We start from the raw sequence: 20,272 nt of genomic DNA on the forward strand, positions 1-20,272 counted from the left end.
TAAGCAAAATTGTTTTTTAACCTTTCTTAAATTTATAAAACCTGAAGTCACTGATGTTATCACAGATTTACGATCTCAGTCGGCCTCCTCATGTTAACCAATTCCTCTGTCTGCTCGAAGTCTGTCTCAGGTATCATACACTCCTGGAAATGGAAAAAAGAACACATTGACACCGGTGTGTCAGACCCACCATACTTGCTCCGGACACTGCGAGAGGGCTGTACAAGCAATGATCACACGCACGGCACAGCGGACACACCAGGAACCGCGGTGTTGGCCGTCGAATGGCGCTAGCTGCGCAGCATTTGTGCACCGCCGCCGTCAGTGTCAGCCAGTTTGCCGTGGCATACGGAGCTCCATCGCAGTCTTTAACACTGGTAGCATGCCGCGACAGCGTGGACGTGAACCGTATGTGCAGTTGACGGACTTTGAGCGAGAGCGTATAGTGGGCATGCGGGAGGCCGGGTGGACGTATCGCCGAATCGCTCAACACGTGAGGTCTCAACAGTACATCGATGTTGTCGCCAGTGGTCGCCGGAAGGTCCACGTGCCCGTCGACCTGGGACCGGACCGCAGCGATGCACGGATGCACGCCAACACCGTAGGATCCTACGCAGTGCCGTAGGGGACCGCACCGCCACTTCCCAACAAATTAGGGACACTGTTGCTCCTGGGGTATCGGCGAGGACCATTCGCAACCGTCTCCATGAAGCTGGGCTACGGTCCCGCACACCGTTAGGCCGTCTTCCGCTCACGCCCCAACATCGTGCAGCCCGCCTCCAGTGGTGTCGCGACAGGCGTTAATGGAGGGACGAATGGAGACGTGTCGTCTTCAGCGATGAGAGTCGCTTCTACCTTGGTGCCAATGATGGTCGTATGCGTGTTTGGCGCCGTGCAGGTGAGCGCCACAATCAGGACTGCATACGACCGAGGCACACAGGGCCAACATCCGGCATCATGGTGTGGGGAGCGATCCCCTACACTGGCCGTACACCTCTGGTGATCGTCGAGGGGACACTGAATAGTGCACGGTACATCCAAACCGTCATCGACCCCATCGTTCTACCATTCCTAGACCGGCAAGGGAACTTGCTGTTCCAACAGGACAATGCACGTCCGCATGTATCCCGTGCCACCCAACGTGCTCTAGAAGGTGTAAGTCAACTACCATGGCCAGCAAGAGCTCCGGATCTGTCCCCCATTGAGCATGTTTGGGACTGGATGAAGTGTCGTCTCACGCGGTCTGCACGTCCAGCACGAACGCTGGTCCAACTGAGGCGCCAGGTGGAAATGGCATGGCAAGCCGTTCCACAGGACTACATCCAGCATCTCTACGATCGTCTCCATGGGAGAATAGCAGCCTGCATTGCTGCGAAAGGTGGATATACACTGTACTAGTGCCGACATTGTGCATGTCTGTCAGTGTGATCATGTGATTTATCTGACCCCAGGAATGTGTCAATAAAGTTTCCCCTTCCTGGGACAATGAATTCACGGTGTTCTTATTTCAATTTCCAGGAGTGTATATAATCTCCTATTCAATAGCTGGCAAATTTTCCACCAAGCATTCTGTCACTATAGCTCCTGAGGTAGGTTCTCCTCCCACCTGCTATGAAGCATAAGACGTGCTTATGTGTCGTTCGTATGACTGTGGTGCGCGTCTGTTACATGTTCCTTAAATGTGTGCTAATTATGGAAAACAAAAACGGGGGAGGCTTAATCTCGGTGCCGGTTCATATCCTGCTCTTCTCGAATATCGCTAACGGAGGTCCTGTGCTTAATACCTCCATCCAATGGACGGGTGGTCATGAACACTTCCACATATCCTACCTCCATCAGATTCTGACTCTCGCTGGGCACTCTAACAGTGCATCATTTGACACAGTTTCTTAATTCATTTCACGTTCTTTACGTACTTCTTCTCTTCTTAACTGTCCCAAGGAGACAATAGCTTCTAGAACTCAGACCTCTAGAAGTAACAGAAGCTCCTTCTAAATCTCTATATGTGAGAAAATTCTATAAGCAAGGAAAAATCCCAAGTCTCTTGAATTCCGTCTCACCAGTGCGCGAATGTTTTTTCGGACGCTGTGTAGTTATTTTGTTACAGAGCGTATGAACATTGCGGCCAATACTGAAGTTTCAAACAGTTATCCTTTACAAGATGTATAGCGACAGAGAGCTGAAAAATTTTCTTACTCCTTTATGAGTAATGGGGAGATCCATCAAGGGGTAAGAGTGTTACTGAGAATTTTCATAAATAACTTTTTTGCTAACAGTCAGGATTTTCTTGGTAGCAGAAAAGTTATTTGTAGACAAGCATGTGTTTCCACAGTCACAGGCTTTCAAAGAAACCATTTATAATGGACAAAGCCAAACTGTTGCTGGAGAATTACACTGTAGAAAAGTAACCAGAAATAAGCAACAATTTTCTTTTGCAATGGAAACTCAGTCTGCACCATGTGAATTTTTTCTGTTTAGCGCTTGTAGATTACACAGTCAAGCGTTTACCTATCTTCTTTGGCTTCAGTACTCACCTGATGAGGGAACTCCCCAGGTGCGGCTTCGACGCCGTTGACTATGCGGCCTTGTAGTACCGACATCCTCCGCTGCACTGAGCCACCTGCAACGGAACATACATTTGCCATACAATGAAGGTACGGCCATCGTTGAGAAGCACAGGTGTTTCTTTCGATATGTGAGCAAAATTGTGTGAAACATTGTATTCTCTAATGTTATTTCACATATCTGATATGTTCGTAATATACCTGTGCATGACTGTTCATTTTTCAGATACTGATTTGACCGCTAGAGACGCTCTCAAGTCATCTAATTTGTCCATCAAGCTGAAAGGAATTGCTTGACACAGATGTTTTTTCTTTGGAGTTTAAATTCTCGCTTTTCCTTTACTTTGATGATGGTTTAGAAACAACGACGATATTCTGTGTTGATCGGTAGCATTTGTACCAAAATAGTGGATGTTCTTTTTCCCAATTTTATACAGGTTGGACATGTATAGAGGGGGTGTAAAGCCCGACCTCTGAATTTTCGTCATGTGTAACTGGGAGCCATGCACTTTGTTGGATGTCGCGGAATTATGACATGTGACTCGTAACATGCAGTCAAACATAAAAACTATACCGACTTTGTTCATAAAACTATAAGATAATAGACTGGACCTATTTTCATGGAAACAGGACATTTTTTTATATATTTACATTCGGATCGGCAAAGCACTTGCTGGGGCGGTGTGGGGATGGTCCAGTCGGTATGCGTGGTCATCCAACACAGCTGTGAACCAACCAGCGTGTGGCTACAGTTTAGCCTCATTCATCTCGTCTTGTTCTGCAGGCAGCCGGCGTTACGGCCTTTTGTTTTAGCGAAGAACCGCCAAATGGAACATCCGGTCACGTGACCCATCGGGGATGCATCGTACTGAAGACTCCACAACCAGATCGATGGAATGCTTCTCTGGGGACTGCGATCGGCATAGGCGGCGAGCTGCCTGTTTTCCAAGCAGTAGATATTTGAAAAAGTGATATGGAGAGTTCTCCAGAATTTCTCCGTTGTTCCAGAGGGGTTCAGTCTTTCTGAGAAATATGTTTAACAGATTGCATGACGCGTCCTGTTTTTGTCTTTTGTGTATCTGTAACTGATTTCTGCAGACTGGAGACATTATATTAATTCCATTGCTTTTTGTTAATAATGCCTGTCGTATGCACGTGACAGTTGTTTTAAGTAGTAAACTTTACAGTGTTTACGTTAGTAAAATATAGTCAATAACGTATTCTCAAACGTTTTTCTGGTCTTAACTGCGTATCTCATCCGTTAAAGCTTCGCTTTTGCCCTCATATATGTAACTTTCGTTTTGTTTATATATTTCACACAGCAAAGAAGAGAAGTATGTGATGTGAAAAGGATGCTTTCGTAATTGATTGGAATCCTCTTTCACTGTATTTGCGTTGGTAACTTATGAAGCTACAACTCCCGATGCTTATTTGCTTACTGATACTGATCTGTAATCGTTACATTTTCAACTTTCAAATCATATGTACAACATGTTTAATATTAACGCCTGCAAAATCTTACCTGTGTTTTCTTTTTCAGCCCATAAACGTGTGCAATGAAAGAAGAAATAAGCAAGGCTTGCTGTCATCATTTCTGGACGTAAAAAAGTGAAATATTTTTTAAATTTCAAAGAAATAGATCTGCATGGAGGTATACTTCCTTCTAGAACTGAATTCTTGCTTTATTAGCCTATCATCGCGTCAGTACACACCGTCTCGCTCTGAAACCTTATCTTTTAAATGTCATTTACTGTGTGACCAATAACAGCAAAAAACGATAAGTTCATTCTTGAAAACATGTTCCATCGAATTGCAATTCAATAAATGTCACCAGAAGGTAGCCCTGATAATATTAATGAGCATTTAAACTAATACCACCTATATTATTTAGTCCTAAAGACCACATTGTGAATAAAGAAATGGTCTCAATAGCCTAGACCCTGTCAAATGGGAGTTTCTGTATAACAAGTACATAACACAAATCTTTAATAATGATAACCTAATCTCTGCGACATGTACATTCTTCTTAAATAGAAGTTTCACATACTTTTAATAAAGATTTAATTAAATGCATGTGGCTTCACACTTGGTTTTCCCACAAAATCATTGTATCTTTTTAACCATAGCCTATTTGCTTCATATCACAGCATATTTCTTGCTAGGGCCTCTCTATGCCCGGTTTTTTAGGAACAACCAACTTGAACTGAATTTTATTTTGATGTTTCCAAAGTACACAAGCATACACCAAACTTTGTGATAAATCAACGGTAATACTAGGATGCTATGCAACTACTGCTCTTATATACTCATTCATTCATTATATAGGTCAAATATGGTACAATGTAGGTCTACTTGTCAAATATAATCGTGAACGTAAGTATGCATAATAAGTAATGTTATGTATTTTTGAAGTGTTCACGGGAATAACTATCAAAGTCCATTAACATTTAAAATTTCTTTCATGTCATCTTATAGAGGACTGCATGTACTATAATGTGGCAACCTTCATTTTTTGCAAACACGATAAAGGTGGCAGAAAATCTGTGCTTAACTTTTGGTATACTTGAGGACGCCGATCAAGGTTACTCGGTACTGAGAAAGAATGATCAAGGTCCATTTTCTATTTAGTGCTTGTTTTTCTTCGTTTATGTTCTTCTTCATGTTGCTGGCATTCCAACAATAGTTGCTAGTCAACCGCACAATGTAAACGAAGTTCCAACTGTTACATTATTTAGTAATAAAGCAAGGACCGATATAAAATTGTGCCACTTTGGACATCCACAGTTGACTGGAAAAAAGAACTTTTTCTCAGTAAGATGAACACAAACACTCATGTGTTACTGTTACCGAGATGTGCATAAATGTATTTATTTAGTGAAATGAACCCATCAGAAATGTTGGAGCATAAATATGAACACTCCAGTTCCATAAAGGGAATGAAAAGCATTGGGAAGTATTTACCATTATTCAAAAAGATTATGGGCCACAGTCACATTACAAGTAACGATTGTAAACGCTTGCGATTAAGATGTTTCAAGAATGTACCATTCATACAACTGAATAGATTGTTGAAGGAATTCAATCAAATGACGCCCTGCGACACACAAAACTCTCTTGACTGGACTTACCACCGTAAATCCTGTGCTGCTAAGAAGACTAAAGAAAGTGCAGATTAAACTACATGTCATGATTTTTTCTTTGTTTATAAGGTATGTTTTAATAGAGATGGACAAATACAGGATCTTCAAGTATGTCAACCAGCAGTTTTGGCATTGCATGGAGTCACCAGCAAATGTGTTATTACTGTTTAAAAGGCTTTGGCTACTACAGGGAAATCACATGTGAAGACCAGAAAAATCACAACACTAGACCAAACAAACTTAAAGGATAAACCGAGTCTAAAATCTACATCTACATCTACATCCATACTCAGCAAGCCACCTGACAGTGCGTGGCGAAGGGTACCTTGAGTACCTCTATCCGTTCTCCCTTCTATTCCAGTCTCGTATTGTTCGTTTAAAGAATGACTGTCGGTATGCCTCTGTGTGGGCTCTAATCTCTCTGATTTTATCCTCATGGTCTCTTCGCGAGATATACGTAGGAGGGAGCAATATACTGCTTGACTCCTAGGTGAAGGTATTTCTCGAAACTTCCACAAAGTCCCGTACCGAGCTACTGAGTGTCTCTCCTGCAGAGTCTTCCACTGGAGTTTATCTATCATCTCCGTAACGCTTTCGCGATCACTAAATGATCCTGTTACGAAGCGCTGCTCTCCGTTGGATCTTCTCTATCTCTTCTATCAACCCTATCTGGTACGGATCCCACACTACTGAGCAGTATTCAAGCAGTGGGCGAACAAGCGTACTGTAACTAACATTTCCTTAGGATTCTTCCAATGAATCTCAGTCTGGCATCTGCTTTACCGACGATCATTCCATTTTAAATCACTCCTAATGCCTACTCCCAGATAATTTATGGAATTATCTGCTTCCAGTTGCTGACCTACTATTTTGTAGCTAAATGATAAGGGATATTTCTTTCTATGTATTCGCAGCACATTACACTTGTCTACATTTAGATTCCATTGCCATTCCCTGCACCATGCGTCAATTCGTTGCAGATCCTCCTGCATTGCAGTACAATTTTCCATTGTTACAACCTCTCGATATACCACAGCATCATCTGCAAAAAGCCTCAGTGAACTTCCGATGTCATCCACAAGGTCATTTATGTATATTGTGAATAGCAATGGTCCTACGACACTCCCCTGCGGCACACCTGAAATCACTCTTACTTCGGAAGACTCCTCTCCATTGAGAATGACATGCTGCGTTCTGTTATCTAAGAACTCTTCAATCAAATCACACAATTGGTCTGACAGTCCATATGCTTTTACTTTGTTCATTAAACGACTGCGGGGAACTGTATCGAACGCCTTGCGGAAGTCAAGAAACACGGCATCTACCTGTGAACCCGTGTCTATGGCCCTCTGAGTCTCGTGGACGAATAGCGCGAGCTGGGTTTCACACGATAGTCTTTTTCGAAACCCATGCTGATTCCTACAGAATAGATTTCTAGTCTCCAGAAAACTCATTATACTCGAACATAATACGTGTTCCAAAATTCTACAGCTGATAGACGTTAGAGATATAGGTCTATAGTTCTGCACATCTGTTCGACGTCCATTCTTGAAAACGGGGATGACCTGTGCCCTTTTCCAATCATTTGGAACGCTACGCTCTTCTAGAGACCTACGGTACACCGCTGCAAGAAGGGGCGAAATTTTAATTGCGTACCCTGTGTAAAATCGAACTGGTATCCCATAAGGTCCAGCGGCCTTTCCTCTTTTGAGCGATTTTAATTGTTTCTCTATCCCTCTGTCGTCTTTCGATATCTATCATTTTGTTATCTGAAACAGCTTTGGAAGAAGACATTTATTATTTCGGCCTTTAGTCTGTCATCCTCTGTTTCAGTACCACAGAGTGTCTGGACATTTTGTTTTGATCCACCTACCGCCTTGACATAAGATAAAATTTCTTACGATTTTCTGACAAGTCAATGCATAGAACTGTACTTTTCGAATTCACTGAACGCCTCTCGCATAGCCCTCCTCACACTACATTTCGCATCGCGTAATTTTTATTTGTCTGCGAGGGTTTGGCTATGTTTATGTTTGCTGTGAAGTTCCCTTTGCTTCCGTTGCATTTTTATAACTCAGTTGTTGTTCCACGGTGACATCTCTTACGATCTTGCTTGGCACTTACTCATCTAATGAATATTGTACAATGGTTTTAAACCTTGTCCACTGATCCTCAACACTATCTGTACTTGAGATAAACCTTTTGTGTCGAGCTATCAGGTACTATGTAATCTGCTTTTTGTCACTTTTGCTAAACAGAAAAATCTTCCTACCTTTGTTATATATTTCTATTTATGGCTGAAATCATCGACGCAGTAACCGCATTATGAACGCTGATTCCCTGTTCTGCGCTAACTGTTTCAAATAGTTCGGGTCTGTTTGTCACCAGAAGGTCTAATATGTTATCGCCACGAGTCTGTTCTCTTTTTAACTGCTCAAGGATGTTTTCAGATAAAGCACTTAAAAAAAATTTCACTGGATTCTTTGTCCCTGCCACCCGTTGTGAACGTTTGAGTCTCCCAGTCTATATCCGGCAAATTAAAATCTCCACTCAGAGCTATAACATGGTGGGGAAATCCACTCGAAATATTTTCCAAATTATCCTTCAGGTGCCCAGCCACAACAGGTGCTGAGAGAGGGGGCCTAAAGAGACATCCATTTGCCATGTCTGAGCCTGCTTTAACCGTGACCTTCACCCAAATTATTTCACATTTCGGATCTCCGTCAATTTCCTTCGATACTATTGCACTTTTTATCGCTATAAACACGACTCCCCCTTCACTGTCCAGCCTGTCTCTGCGGTATACATTCCAATCTGAGTTTAGAATTTCATTACTGTTTACATCTGGTTTCAGCCAACTTTCTGTTCCTAGCACTATGTGGGCGTTGTGACAGTTTATTAATGAGAGCAGTTCTGGGGCCTATCTGTAGACGCTCCTGCAGTTTACTATTACCAGATTAATATTGTTATTCCCTGTTGTATTTTGCCTACTCCTTCTTTGCCGCGTCTCAGGAGGCGTCTTGTCGGGCCTAGGGAGGGAATTCTCTAACCTAAAAAAAACCACATGTGCACTCCACACGTACTCCGCTACCATTGTAGCCGCTTCCTGCGTGTAGTGCACGCCTTACCTATTCAGGGGGACCCTACATTTATCCACCCGATAGCGGAGGTCGAGAAATTTGCACCCCAGATCTCCACTGAATCGTATGAGCCTCTGGTTTAAGCCTTCCACTCGGCTCCAAACCAGAGGACCGCGATCGTTTCTGGGAACGATACTACAAATAGTTATCTCAGATTCCATCCCGAGAGCGAGGCTTTCCTTCTTCACCAACTCCGTCAACCGCCTGTATGAACTGAGGATGACCTCTGAACCCAGCCGCCCGGAGTGGCCGTGCGGTTCTAGGCGCTACAGTCTGGAACCGCGCGACCGCTACGGTCGCAGGTTCGAATCCTGCCTCGGGCATGGATGTGTGTGATGTCCTTAGGTTAGTTAGGTTTAAGTAGTTCTAAGTTCTAGGGGACTGATGACCTCACATGTTAAGTCCCATAGTGCTCAGAGCCATTTGAACCATAAGCTACACTTGTCATATTCAGAGAAAAATCCACCAAACAATGTGGCATACGAACAATATCGACTCATTTTTACGATAAACTGCAACATAACGCATGTTCAGTGTATGACAAATTGATAGCCGACTCTTCTACAGTTGATTTACAGACAAATAACGAGAAAGATGTACCTCAGACAGAAACTTTGAATAAGCAGAAACAACATCTAACGAATTAAAATGAACTACATAAGAGGAAAGCATACAAGTTTCACGAGATTAAACATTCCGAACGTTGAAATCTACAAAATCTATGCTTGAGAAAGCAATATTTGTAGATTACCAGAAGAATCTTCTGATTGCTAAGATTCCAACCAATCAAGTCTATTACCACAGGCAGCTATCATTTTATTCAATCAATATTCATTTGCTTACTTTTGGGAGATCTGTATTTTTTGTGTATGGCGAAAAATTTTCCAACAAAGAAATTGATGAAGTGTATTCAATGTTCTGCCATTTCTGTTCGGAAATTTGGCCTGACTATGTGGGTAAACTAAGTGTATTCTCAGATTCCTGTTATGGACAGAATAAAAATACCTGAAGGTAATGTTTTGGGGCAATAAAGATGGCTGCGACGACTTCAAGTTTTTGACTTCGTGACAACTCCACTTATTTTTACCTCCATGTGATATAATGTTGTGCTATTGACATCCCTGATTGTTTATTCTAAGTTTTCATAGTAATTGAATTGCTTTGATTCATTATTTCGTTTTCTTAACGAATTCTGAGCGCTTTTGATTAATAGAGGAATTGAGTAATCTACGATGGTCTTAGTGTGCATTAACTGCTGTAGAAAAATAATAACGTTAACTATGTCTCTGTAGTAAATATCGTTATTGAAAATACAAATGTCTTTCACAACAAAGGTAACGCTGATTCTCTCGCAGTCTTCACCTCCTTAACTAGAGCTTGTCACTAAGGATCACGATATTTCTAGTACTTTATTGTATCGCGTAATGTTCGCTACTAATTAAGTAATTATAAATATGAACGCCTGGTATTCTCACAGTTTTACAGACTCTTAGTCTTCTTGGCACTTTATTCTGCGAAACTTGTCTAAGAAATCTGAATCTTTTCAGAGGGGGAGAGATAGCGGACCATGCATGACCCCTGTGACAGACACACCCTTTGGGTTCGCCTCTGATTCTTCATGTCCAATACGTAAATTAAAGAAACCTTCATCTATGATACAATAAACAAAGAATTCTCTTCCACTCATATAAGCATGAGTCCTTGTAGATATATACACATGTAAAGAGATTAAAGAGGTGTATATCTCACCTGGGGCGCACCTCACGGACGCTACTATGAGCAACAGAAGTAACGTTGTCTGCGACATAGCGTTCTTAATTCGCCTACATCGTACACAGCGTATTTATCGTGGCAGCCATCGCAACCAGATGCCAGTCAGTGACGATATTACGTCGTTAACAGTCTTATCGCTGTCAGCCGACAGTTGCAAGAGCGTGACAAAGTTCTTGTGCCATCATCCTAACATCTAATTATATCATGCAATAATTAAGTTTTCAAGATGTCATGATAGGCAACATATCAATGTCCATGGGTCGGGAATTGCTCTCATCGTTCTGTTTTATTATCAGATCAGTCAATCAGCTGGACAGACAGTCAGTGATTTCCCTTTCCATGTTTTCCTGGGATACATCGTATCACCCCTGTAACTGTTATTCTTCAAGCAGCTATCAACAAACTACACCGTGCAGGGCTAGTAACGGAGGACAATGCTTTGAGATCTCCAGGAAACTGATGCTGCAGAAACTTCGGACAGTCAATAAAACAGCCGCCAGTCGAAGAAGATGAAACAGATGCTCCCAGGTAACACGTCACGAAGTCGCCACGAATGTCTGAATGTTTATTTAAGACCGGGCAGTGTATGTTGGAGTACAAAAGTCAAAGCAGGTGATGTACACAGAAGCTTTTTGGGGAATCCAGTGGTGATGGCAACCAAAATATACATCTCAGTCTGAAACCAAGAATTATTACAAATTGTTGCTAAAATCAAGTTAAAGGGCTCCTTGTTATTATTTCTCTTGTGCCAATATCTCCAGCTCACAGAGTAACTGTGCATGCTGATAGGCGATAGACGATAGACGAGTACTATTTCCACTGTCTGCTATTTTTTTTCTGTACAGTTTGGTCACAAAATTCTATCTTTTGAACTTTTCTCATGTATATAATGCTCCATATCGTTCTAAATTGTTTTCTGGTGGTTTATAGCAGGGTTTACTTGTGCGTGAAGTTCCCCTGTTACTTCATTGCGTTTGTTTAAAGATACTGTAAAATTTGTTAATGGCTGAATTATCGTAGGTTAGTCGGTTGTAGGGTACTTTGTGAGTTGTGTAGCACGTCGTTACGCCGTGGTGAATGTAGTGGGGAAGCTAGTGCCGAATCTAGTAATGCAAAATGAAGATGTTGTGGCATAGCACCTCTGACGCTTACTGCTTGTAAAACGAAAACGTATGTATCATAAATGATTTACATTGTGCTGAAATTCAGAATATATATATATATATATATATATATATATATATATATATAGTTAAAATATTAACCGACTTTGTACCTTTCTGAAAAGCTCTTGTCCTTGATTTATTAAGTAAATACTTAAAGATTTTCTAACGGCCATAAGGCTCTGCAGATCATTGCTGTGTTACGACTTTTGCACCACTTTTTAGCGGCAGACACAGTGGCTGCGCGGAAGACTGAGACGGCGTGGAGTTTTACAATTATTTATTGAACTTTCTTTACAATTTCTCCCTTATCGCCGCTGCCCAGCCCTGCGGATCCCTACGCCTGGCTGCTGCTGTGTAGATTCTCCGACAACGTGCTCCACCAGTGCTCCGCTGAAGCCAGGATGCCCTGTGGTTGAGATGAACTCGTCGCCGCCCAGCGCTCCAGTACGGGCACGCCCACGGAGCCGCGTCGCCGTGAGGACAGCTGCCGACGCCTGCTCACCGGGGGCTGGGAAGCCGTCAGTCCCGATGTCCGCAAGGTCCCGTCATGGACGGACCACGGGCCGTGGGGCCGGGTTGCCGTGAAGTCCGGGCGTCAGTCCTCGGCGGCGCCTGTGACCATGATTGCGCTGTGGACGGTTCTCGCTGTAGTTAGTCAGCCGTAGTGTCGACCGAACTCGGGCCGACCTCCAGAGCTGAAGTTGACATCTGGCGGCGAACGGATGACTTCTGCGAGCTGGAACACACTTCCGGAATCGTCACCTACGAAGATTGAACATTCGGACACGGACCACGTCCGTCCTCAGATCCCAACTGCTTCCTAATGGCTTCTGTCTGTTGCTGCCTGCCTCCACTATTCATATCTGACAGGAGGACGTTTTTTACCCTCGGTGGTAGCTTTTTGTTGTTACTCCCGCAGTATACTGCAGCGTAACTTAGTGTGCTGGCCTCACTTCCCCTTATTCAGCACTCTCCAGGCTTCGCTCGGCGCTTGGTATGTGTGCATCTTTGTGCCAGGCTGTTGGTAGACTGCTGCTGTCAGCAAGTCTATCTGTGCCTCCCTACTTCACAACGCCTTGGTCGCCGGCATTCCTCTGTTTTGCCATTCTCCACAGCGTGAAGCAACGCTTACTACATGTGGCCACAACACTGCCTCCTCCTAAAAGTTAAATTCGACCCCGAATTTACCCTACACTCTTAAACCGAGCGAGGTGGCGCAGTGGTTAGCACACTGGACTCGCATTCGGGAGGACGACGGTTCAATCCCGCGTCCGGCCATCCTGATTTAGGTTTTCCGTGATTTCCCTAGATCACTTCAGGCAAATGCCGGGATGGTTTCTTTGAAAGGGCACGGCCGATTTCCTTCCCCATCCTTCCCTAACCCGAGCTTGTGCTCCGTCTGTAATGACCTCGTTGTCGACGGGATGTTAAACACTAATCTCCTCCGCCTCCCTCCTCCTACACGTTAACTCCAGTTCTATCCTATATTGTACTTCTTCCCTATATACATCCAGGTTGCCCTGACTTACGCCCTACTGGTAATCCATTGTACAAGAATCGCATGGAGCGGTCGTCCATTAACATGCTGAATCCTCCGTTTTAATAAGACATATATCACACTGATAAATACAATCGACACGGTAATAGTAATGGTTGAAATACCAGTGGTCACTATGCTACGTTTCCGCCTGGTATCGTACTCCTCCACATGCCTTAATAATTTCTGCATTCAAATTTGACCTTTTTCCGAATCTACTAGTTTATTTATCGTTTGCAATAGTATAGCATCCAAGGTGTTGTTAATATACGTCAAATTTTCTCCTGGAGCGATGCTGAATGACGCTTCCTGCCAGTGCAACGTCAGATGAGTGTCTGTTACCTTGGTGACTCCAGTGACTGTCGCTGGTTAGCTGAAACGATCCCCTGCTGTTTCACAATTTGTCCCGTTGATTAGCAAACCACTGTCCCGTAATTCCATCTTCGTGGTTGCTGTCCAATTCCTATTGTCGTAACACTTGGCTGATATCCTCTCTAGCGAATACTGAATACAAAAAATGCCTCCCAACTTGCTGAAAATGTGGCGTAGGTTTCCCTATTATTCTCCGACACTCCGAAGCTTCTACTTATGCCCTAAATAACTGGGTCCCACACGACCCCTTGCCCGTGAAAACAACCTGTGATGGACAAATGGAAACTGACTCCGTTAGACCTCTACTCAACTCTAAACTCGACATAGTAGCATCAGTATCCCCCTCCTTAGAATAAATATTTCTCTGGGGGAAATGGACAAAATTTTCTCTCAAACAAACTACAATTGTTCTAATCCTTAAGTCGAAAGACGTTTTTTGGAAAGTTTCCCTTGGTCATCCGGTGAGTGCCAGAACTGGAAATCCCCCTCCAAAGACGGTCAATTGGAGTTCCCTCTGTCCTATTCCCAGCCTACTGGAATATTTTACGGACAAGTATAGAGTCTTATAACAGTGTGGTCTGCTTTCACGAGTTGGAAATGAAAAAAAGCCTCAAAAAGCACATACGTGACAACTTTTGATCTGAACTAGATTGTCTGGAACAGAGCTGAATGAAGTTGTGTGCTCTAGAAAATGGAGAGACGCCCTCGGCAGAATGAAATAAGCACACATTTCAGTAGTCTTGTTATTTCTGCGAAGGAGAACATATAAAAGCAAATCGTATTTGGTGGCGGAGAATCTCCCCTTTTATAGCGTAAAATTTCCTCATGATCTGTGAAATGCTGGTATAACTAACAGAATTATGAGGTTACGTTCTGTGCTGACGTAAAAGAATTTTGTTAACGAAATGTGAAAAAATACATCTTATCAGCTTCTTTGGTCATAACATTTTGAGTTGCACTCAAGATAACGCAGTTGTCACCCAAAATTATTTTCGTAACAGGACAACACTTAGTGGGTGATAACACAAGCATCCTGAAGAGAGAGATTAAGCTCAATTAGTGTTTCTAACAGACATAGTAACCACCACGAAGGTAATACTGTGCGGCAGGTACTGGCGGAGGTTCGAATCCTCCCTCGGGCATGGGTGTGCGTCTTTGTCCTTAGGATAATTTAGGTTAAGTGGTGTGTAAGCTTAGGGACTGATGACCTTAGCAGTTAAATGGCTCTGAGCACTAAGGGACTTAATTTCTGAGGTCATCAGTCCCCTAGAACTTAGAACTACTTAAACCTAACTATCCTAAGGACATCACACACATCCATGTCCGAGGCAGGATTCGAACCTGCGACCGTATCAGTCGCGCGGTTCCAGACTCTAGCACCTAGAACCGCTCGGCCACCCCGGCCGGCTTAGCAGGTAAGTCACGTAAGATTTCACACACATTTGAACATTTTTTGAAAGTAATAGCACGTATGTTAATGTAATAAAAAAATCAATAATCGTGATTGTTTAGTTATCTTTGTTAGCAGTAAAGACACGCCAGTTACATGTTGTGTGCTCTAATAGCAAATACATAAAGATCTATTATTATGCTAACATAATGGATGTCTTTAGACACATATTTACATTAACATATAAATGTGATATATACTGACAGGAAAACATCTCAACTCCAGAAGGTAATTAACACAGTAATGAAATTTCGGGAATGCAGTTACCTTACTTGACGCCACTGATGTAGGAAATGGTGGTGGTTTGGGGTCAGTGGAATGCACGCTACGTAGCTATCCTTAAAGTAATCGATTTGCAACAGTTCGTCGTGTTACTGTGGTGGTTCTGTCCGTCTTCAAGAGGTGCCGACGTTAAGCTGCAAAGCCACCGAAGGATAGAGCTGCGAAGGGTTCGTAAGGCACTGGCAACCCTGTTCTGGAAACCTGAAGTGTGCTTCAAAGACCACCCTGAGGGGCCCGCAGGGACGTCGCACACTTTGGGACTGGATATCCTTGGTTAGCCGCTCGGGTAGAAAGGATGGTGCTGCTTTTACCTTGAACCCCGAAACTCGGTGAGCTACGCCAGTCGATGCGAAGGTCAAGGAGAAGGTGTGAAAGGAACTATATACCAGATCAGCGGAGGTATTTATTAGGAACTATAGAAGGCACTGGAACAACTTTAAAGAGAAAATAAAAGAGGTTACACAAATGAGTTGGGAGAAATTCGTAAATGATAACATCTGTTTAGACCCGCAGGCTATTTCTTACAAGATAGCCAGGGAAAAAGTTAGAGCTCCCACTGTTCTTACTACACTGAGTAGTGGAAAGCTAAACGCTGAATTTAAGATGGATTGGCGACGTACTGCAGATGATGATGATGATGATGAGACTGCAGATACCTTAGAACAAGAACGAATTAGTGCAGTTGACAGTGAGCCATACATTAATAACTTAAATGTATACCCATTCCCTGTATTTGAGGTTACATAAAAATTGTGCTCATTCAAAAAATAGAAGGCCCCACTGTTTAGTCCCAAAATTGGCTCCGGTCCTCACAAAGTTATTCAATGCATGCCTTGGGCAGCAAAAATTTCCCAAATGTTGGAAAAAAGCCAACGTTGTGATATTGTGGAAAGGCCTTGACAGGGACCCAAAACTTCCTAAGTCGTAGCTTCTGATTTGTTTCTTAGATATAATGGGTAAAACACTAGAAGAAGTACTATGTGGAAGACTAGATAGCCATTATGCAGCCAAAATGAATGGCAATGTGGCTACCGAAAGAGAAAATCAACAGAGGACGCCATTACCAAGATGTTCACACCACTGAATGTGAATATGTCTGCGGGGTTATGGTGGACACTGCAGGAGCCTTCGACAAACTGTGGTGGCCGGCACTCATCTACACCTTGCGGGAGATAGAGTGCCCCTGGTTGCTGTATTGTTGTCTGGGGGCCTACTGTGAGGATCATTTCGCGGTGCTCTCCGCCCCCGGATGTTCCTTTAGTAAGAGGGTAACCAAGAGCTGCCCCCAAGGCTCCGTATTGGGCCCAGTCTTTTGGGACATTGATATGGGGACGACCTACTTTTCTTGGTTCAAGTAAATTCCAGAAAACAGCTCGAGGAAAGCACCGCAATTTCTAAATAGAGCTTGATGAAATGGTGTTGGAAGACCAAATTCGCTGTTCCAGTAGCAAAATCCAACTATATTATGTTCAAAGGTAAAATCATAAGATACTCCAGTGTCAAAATATTAGATTCAACAAACGCCAATAATCCACTAACTATGTGGGTGTAGAAGTTGAGCTTTGACTCGCATACTGAGCAAGTGAGCATCAAGACCTTAGCGTTGTATAATAAAATCTTCAGTATTGGACAGAGGAGATTTCATCTCCCCCCTAATGTGATTAAAATACACAACAGCCCACTTGCGTCAGTTGTGGGTTACGGCTCTTGTGTCTGGGCCCACAAGCTCAGGTTGATTAGGTCAACCACGGCGGTATGGAGAGTGTAACAAAATATTCTTATGAGCTCAACAGGGCCTCTTGAAACAGTGCCTACCGATGGCTTGTGCATAATTTTGGGGTTGTGTCCGGTAGATTAGGTCGTTAGACAACGGCTGCAATTTACTGGCTTAAAAAGAATGAGGTTGTCCCCATTCGGTGAATTTCTCCAGGTAGTTACGGAGCCTGATCAATCTTGTGAATATGGATTTGAGATGGGCACACCAGAACATGTCATTTATGATTGTCCAGTTCACGCAAGAGTTACCTTTGGTGAGAGGCAAAATTTTACCGCTAACAACGTCCATGAAATACTGCGTGATGCTCATTTATCGAGACACCTATCAGCGTTAGCAGATAAAATATCGTCCTGCGCTCAGCTTCTTTATAGGAGACAAAGGCTGCAGCAGGGCGTTATATAGGAGAGAAAAGCCGTGTGCTGTGAGTCACACACTGGCAGCAATCAATCACCTAGTATCAAAAATACAGTTCTAGGGAAGGAAGTAAAGCTCACGTAGAGAATAGAAGGAAGGAAGATTTCCCCACCTAGCGAGAGCTACGTTCAGGGAGAAGTCAATAGGAAAGGTTTTGGGTTAAGATTTTGCCTCTCATCCTTCTAAACACCTAATTTTACTGTTATGTACTTCTAAGGGGCGCTCTAGTGGAGAAACGTTTAGAAAGAGCACCATCATCTGTTTAGTTAATAAACCAGTTTGTTAATAATTGCTCACACAGGGATCGTGAAGCTAAGATTAGAATAATTACTGCATGCACAGATGCATTCAAACAACCATTCTTCCTGCACTCTATACCTGAATGGAATGGGAAGCAATGCTAATAACTGATACAATGGGACGTACACTTTGCCATGCACCTCACAGTCGTTTGAAGAGTATAGATGTAGATGTAGATGTAGATGATACGATGGGTTTCTCCGCACCAGAGACGTGAAAAATTTGTACCCCATTCCTGCTCCAAACGTGAATGGAATGGGAAGAAACCCTAGTAAGTCGCACAATGGAACGTAGCCTTTGCCATGCACCTCACGGTGGTTTGCAGAGTATACATGTGGATGTATATATCGTGTTTATTCGCCGATGCCAACAGCGACTTTCAATTAAAATGTCCTCCCTTATAAAGAGAAAGCAGAAAGGTGGAAGGAGTATATAGAGGGTCTATACAAGGGCGATGTACTTGAGGACAATATTATGGAAATGGAAGAGGAGGGAGATGAAATGGGGGATGCAAGTCGAAACAAGGCCCCGGGAGTAGACAACATTCAATTGGAACTACTGACGGCTTTGGGAGAGCCAGTCCTGACAAAACTCTACCATCTGGTGAGCAAGATGTACGAGACAGGCGAAATACCCTCAGACTTCAAGAGGAAAATAATAATTCGAGCCTAAAGAAAGCAGGTGTTAACAGATGTGAAAATTACCGAACTATCAGTTTAATAAGTCACAGCTGCTAAATACTAACGTGAATTCTTTACGGACGAATGGAAAAACTGGTGGAAGCCGACCTCGGGGAAGATCAGTTTGGATTCCGCAGAAATATTGGAACACGTGATGCAATACTGACCATACAAATTATCTTATAAAATAGATTAAGAAAAGGCAAACCTACATTTCTAGCATTTGTATACTTAAGAGAAAGCTTTTGACAATGTTGACTGGAATACTCTCTTTCAAATTCTAAAGGTGGCAGGGGTAAAATACTGGGAGCGAAAGGCTATTTACAATTTGTACAGAAACCAGATGGCAGTTATAAGAGTCGAGGGGCATGAAAGGGAAGCAGCGGTTGGGAAGGGAGTGAGACAGGGTTGTAGCCTCTCCCCGATGTTATTCAATCTGTATACTGAGCAAGCAGTAAAGGAAACAAAAGGAAAAGTTGGAGTAGGTATTAAAGTACATGGAGAATTCTGTCAGAGAGCAAAGGACTTGGAAGAGCAGTTGAACGGAATGGGCAGTGTCTTGAAAGGAGGATATGAGATGAACATCAACAAAAGCAAAACGAGGATAATGGAATGTTGTAGAATTAAGTCAGGTGATGCTGAGGGAATTATATTAGGAAATGAGACACTTAAAGTAGTAAAGGAGTTTTGCTATTTGGGGAGCAAAATAACTGATAATGGTCGAAGTAGAAAGGATATAAAATGTAGACTGGCAATGGCAAGGAAAGCGTTTCTGAAGAAGGGAAATTTGATAACATCGAGTATACATTTAAGTGTCAGGAAGTCATTGCTGAAAGTATTTGTATGGAATGTAGACATGTATGGAAGTGAAACATGGACGATAAATAGTTTGTACAAGAAGAGAATAGAAGCTTTCGAAATGTGGTGCTATAGAAGAATGCTGAAGATTAGATGGGCAGATAACATAACTAATGAGGAAGTACTGAACAGGATTGGAGAGAAGAGAAGTTTGTGGCACAACTTGACCAGAACAAGGGATCGGTTGGTAGGACATGTTCTGAGACATCAAGGCATCATCAAGTTAGTATTAGAGGGCAGCGTGGAGGGTAAAAATCGTAGAGGGAGACCAAGAGATGACTACACTAAGCAGATTCAGAAGGATGTAGGTTGCCGTAGGTACTGGGAGATGAAGAAGCTTGGACAAGATAGAGTAGCATGGAGAGCTGCATCAAACCAGTCTCAGCACTGAAAACCGCAACAACAACATCAAATTTCGTCTAAGCCTCTGTATTTCGCTGAAGTGGCACCTTGTGACTTCTTCCTCACTCCTCGGATGAAGAAACAATTGTATGGCAGGTGTTGCCACAGTGACAGGAGTTGGTTTTCGAGGCGGAATACTTCCTGTAGAGCCCAAATACAGACGTCTACGCTCAAGGTCTCCGCCACGTCATCCATCGTTACGAGAAACGTGTCGTAGTGAGCCGTGCTTATGTTAAGGGTGACTGACCCTTCACCATATTTCATAGTCACAGCTTTTTTTCAGGTGATGCCTGAAATTTGCTGACTGACCCTAAGAACTGCATATTTTCACCTTGCTGTATAAGATTAGCATTAAATAACAAGCATTAATGTAAAGAGTGTCAGACTAATCCACTGCTACATACTAAGTACAAGATC

At 43.0% G+C, this 20,272-nt stretch overlaps 1 protein-coding gene across 1 annotated transcript in view; it reads right to left on the reverse strand.

Annotated features, from left to right (window-relative positions):
- The window catches only part of LOC126282858 (mite allergen Der f 3-like), a 58,002-nt gene extending 47,348 nt beyond the window's left edge, over positions 1-10,654 (reverse strand). Inside the window, exons 1-2 of the mRNA XM_049982226.1 lie at positions 10,594-10,654; positions 2,535-2,620 (exon numbers count right to left, since the gene is read on the reverse strand). Of these exons, the coding sequence (XP_049838183.1) occupies positions 2,535-2,620; positions 10,594-10,651 (144 nt within the window). The 5' untranslated portion in view covers positions 10,652-10,654. The remainder of the gene's footprint in view (positions 1-2,534; positions 2,621-10,593) is intronic.
- Positions 10,655-20,272: the final 9,618 nt, after the last annotated feature.

This window comes from Schistocerca gregaria, chromosome 1 (assembly GCF_023897955.1).
Source record: "Schistocerca gregaria isolate iqSchGreg1 chromosome 1, iqSchGreg1.2, whole genome shotgun sequence".
In the NCBI taxonomy this organism is placed as follows: Eukaryota; Metazoa; Arthropoda; class Insecta; order Orthoptera; family Acrididae; genus Schistocerca; species Schistocerca gregaria.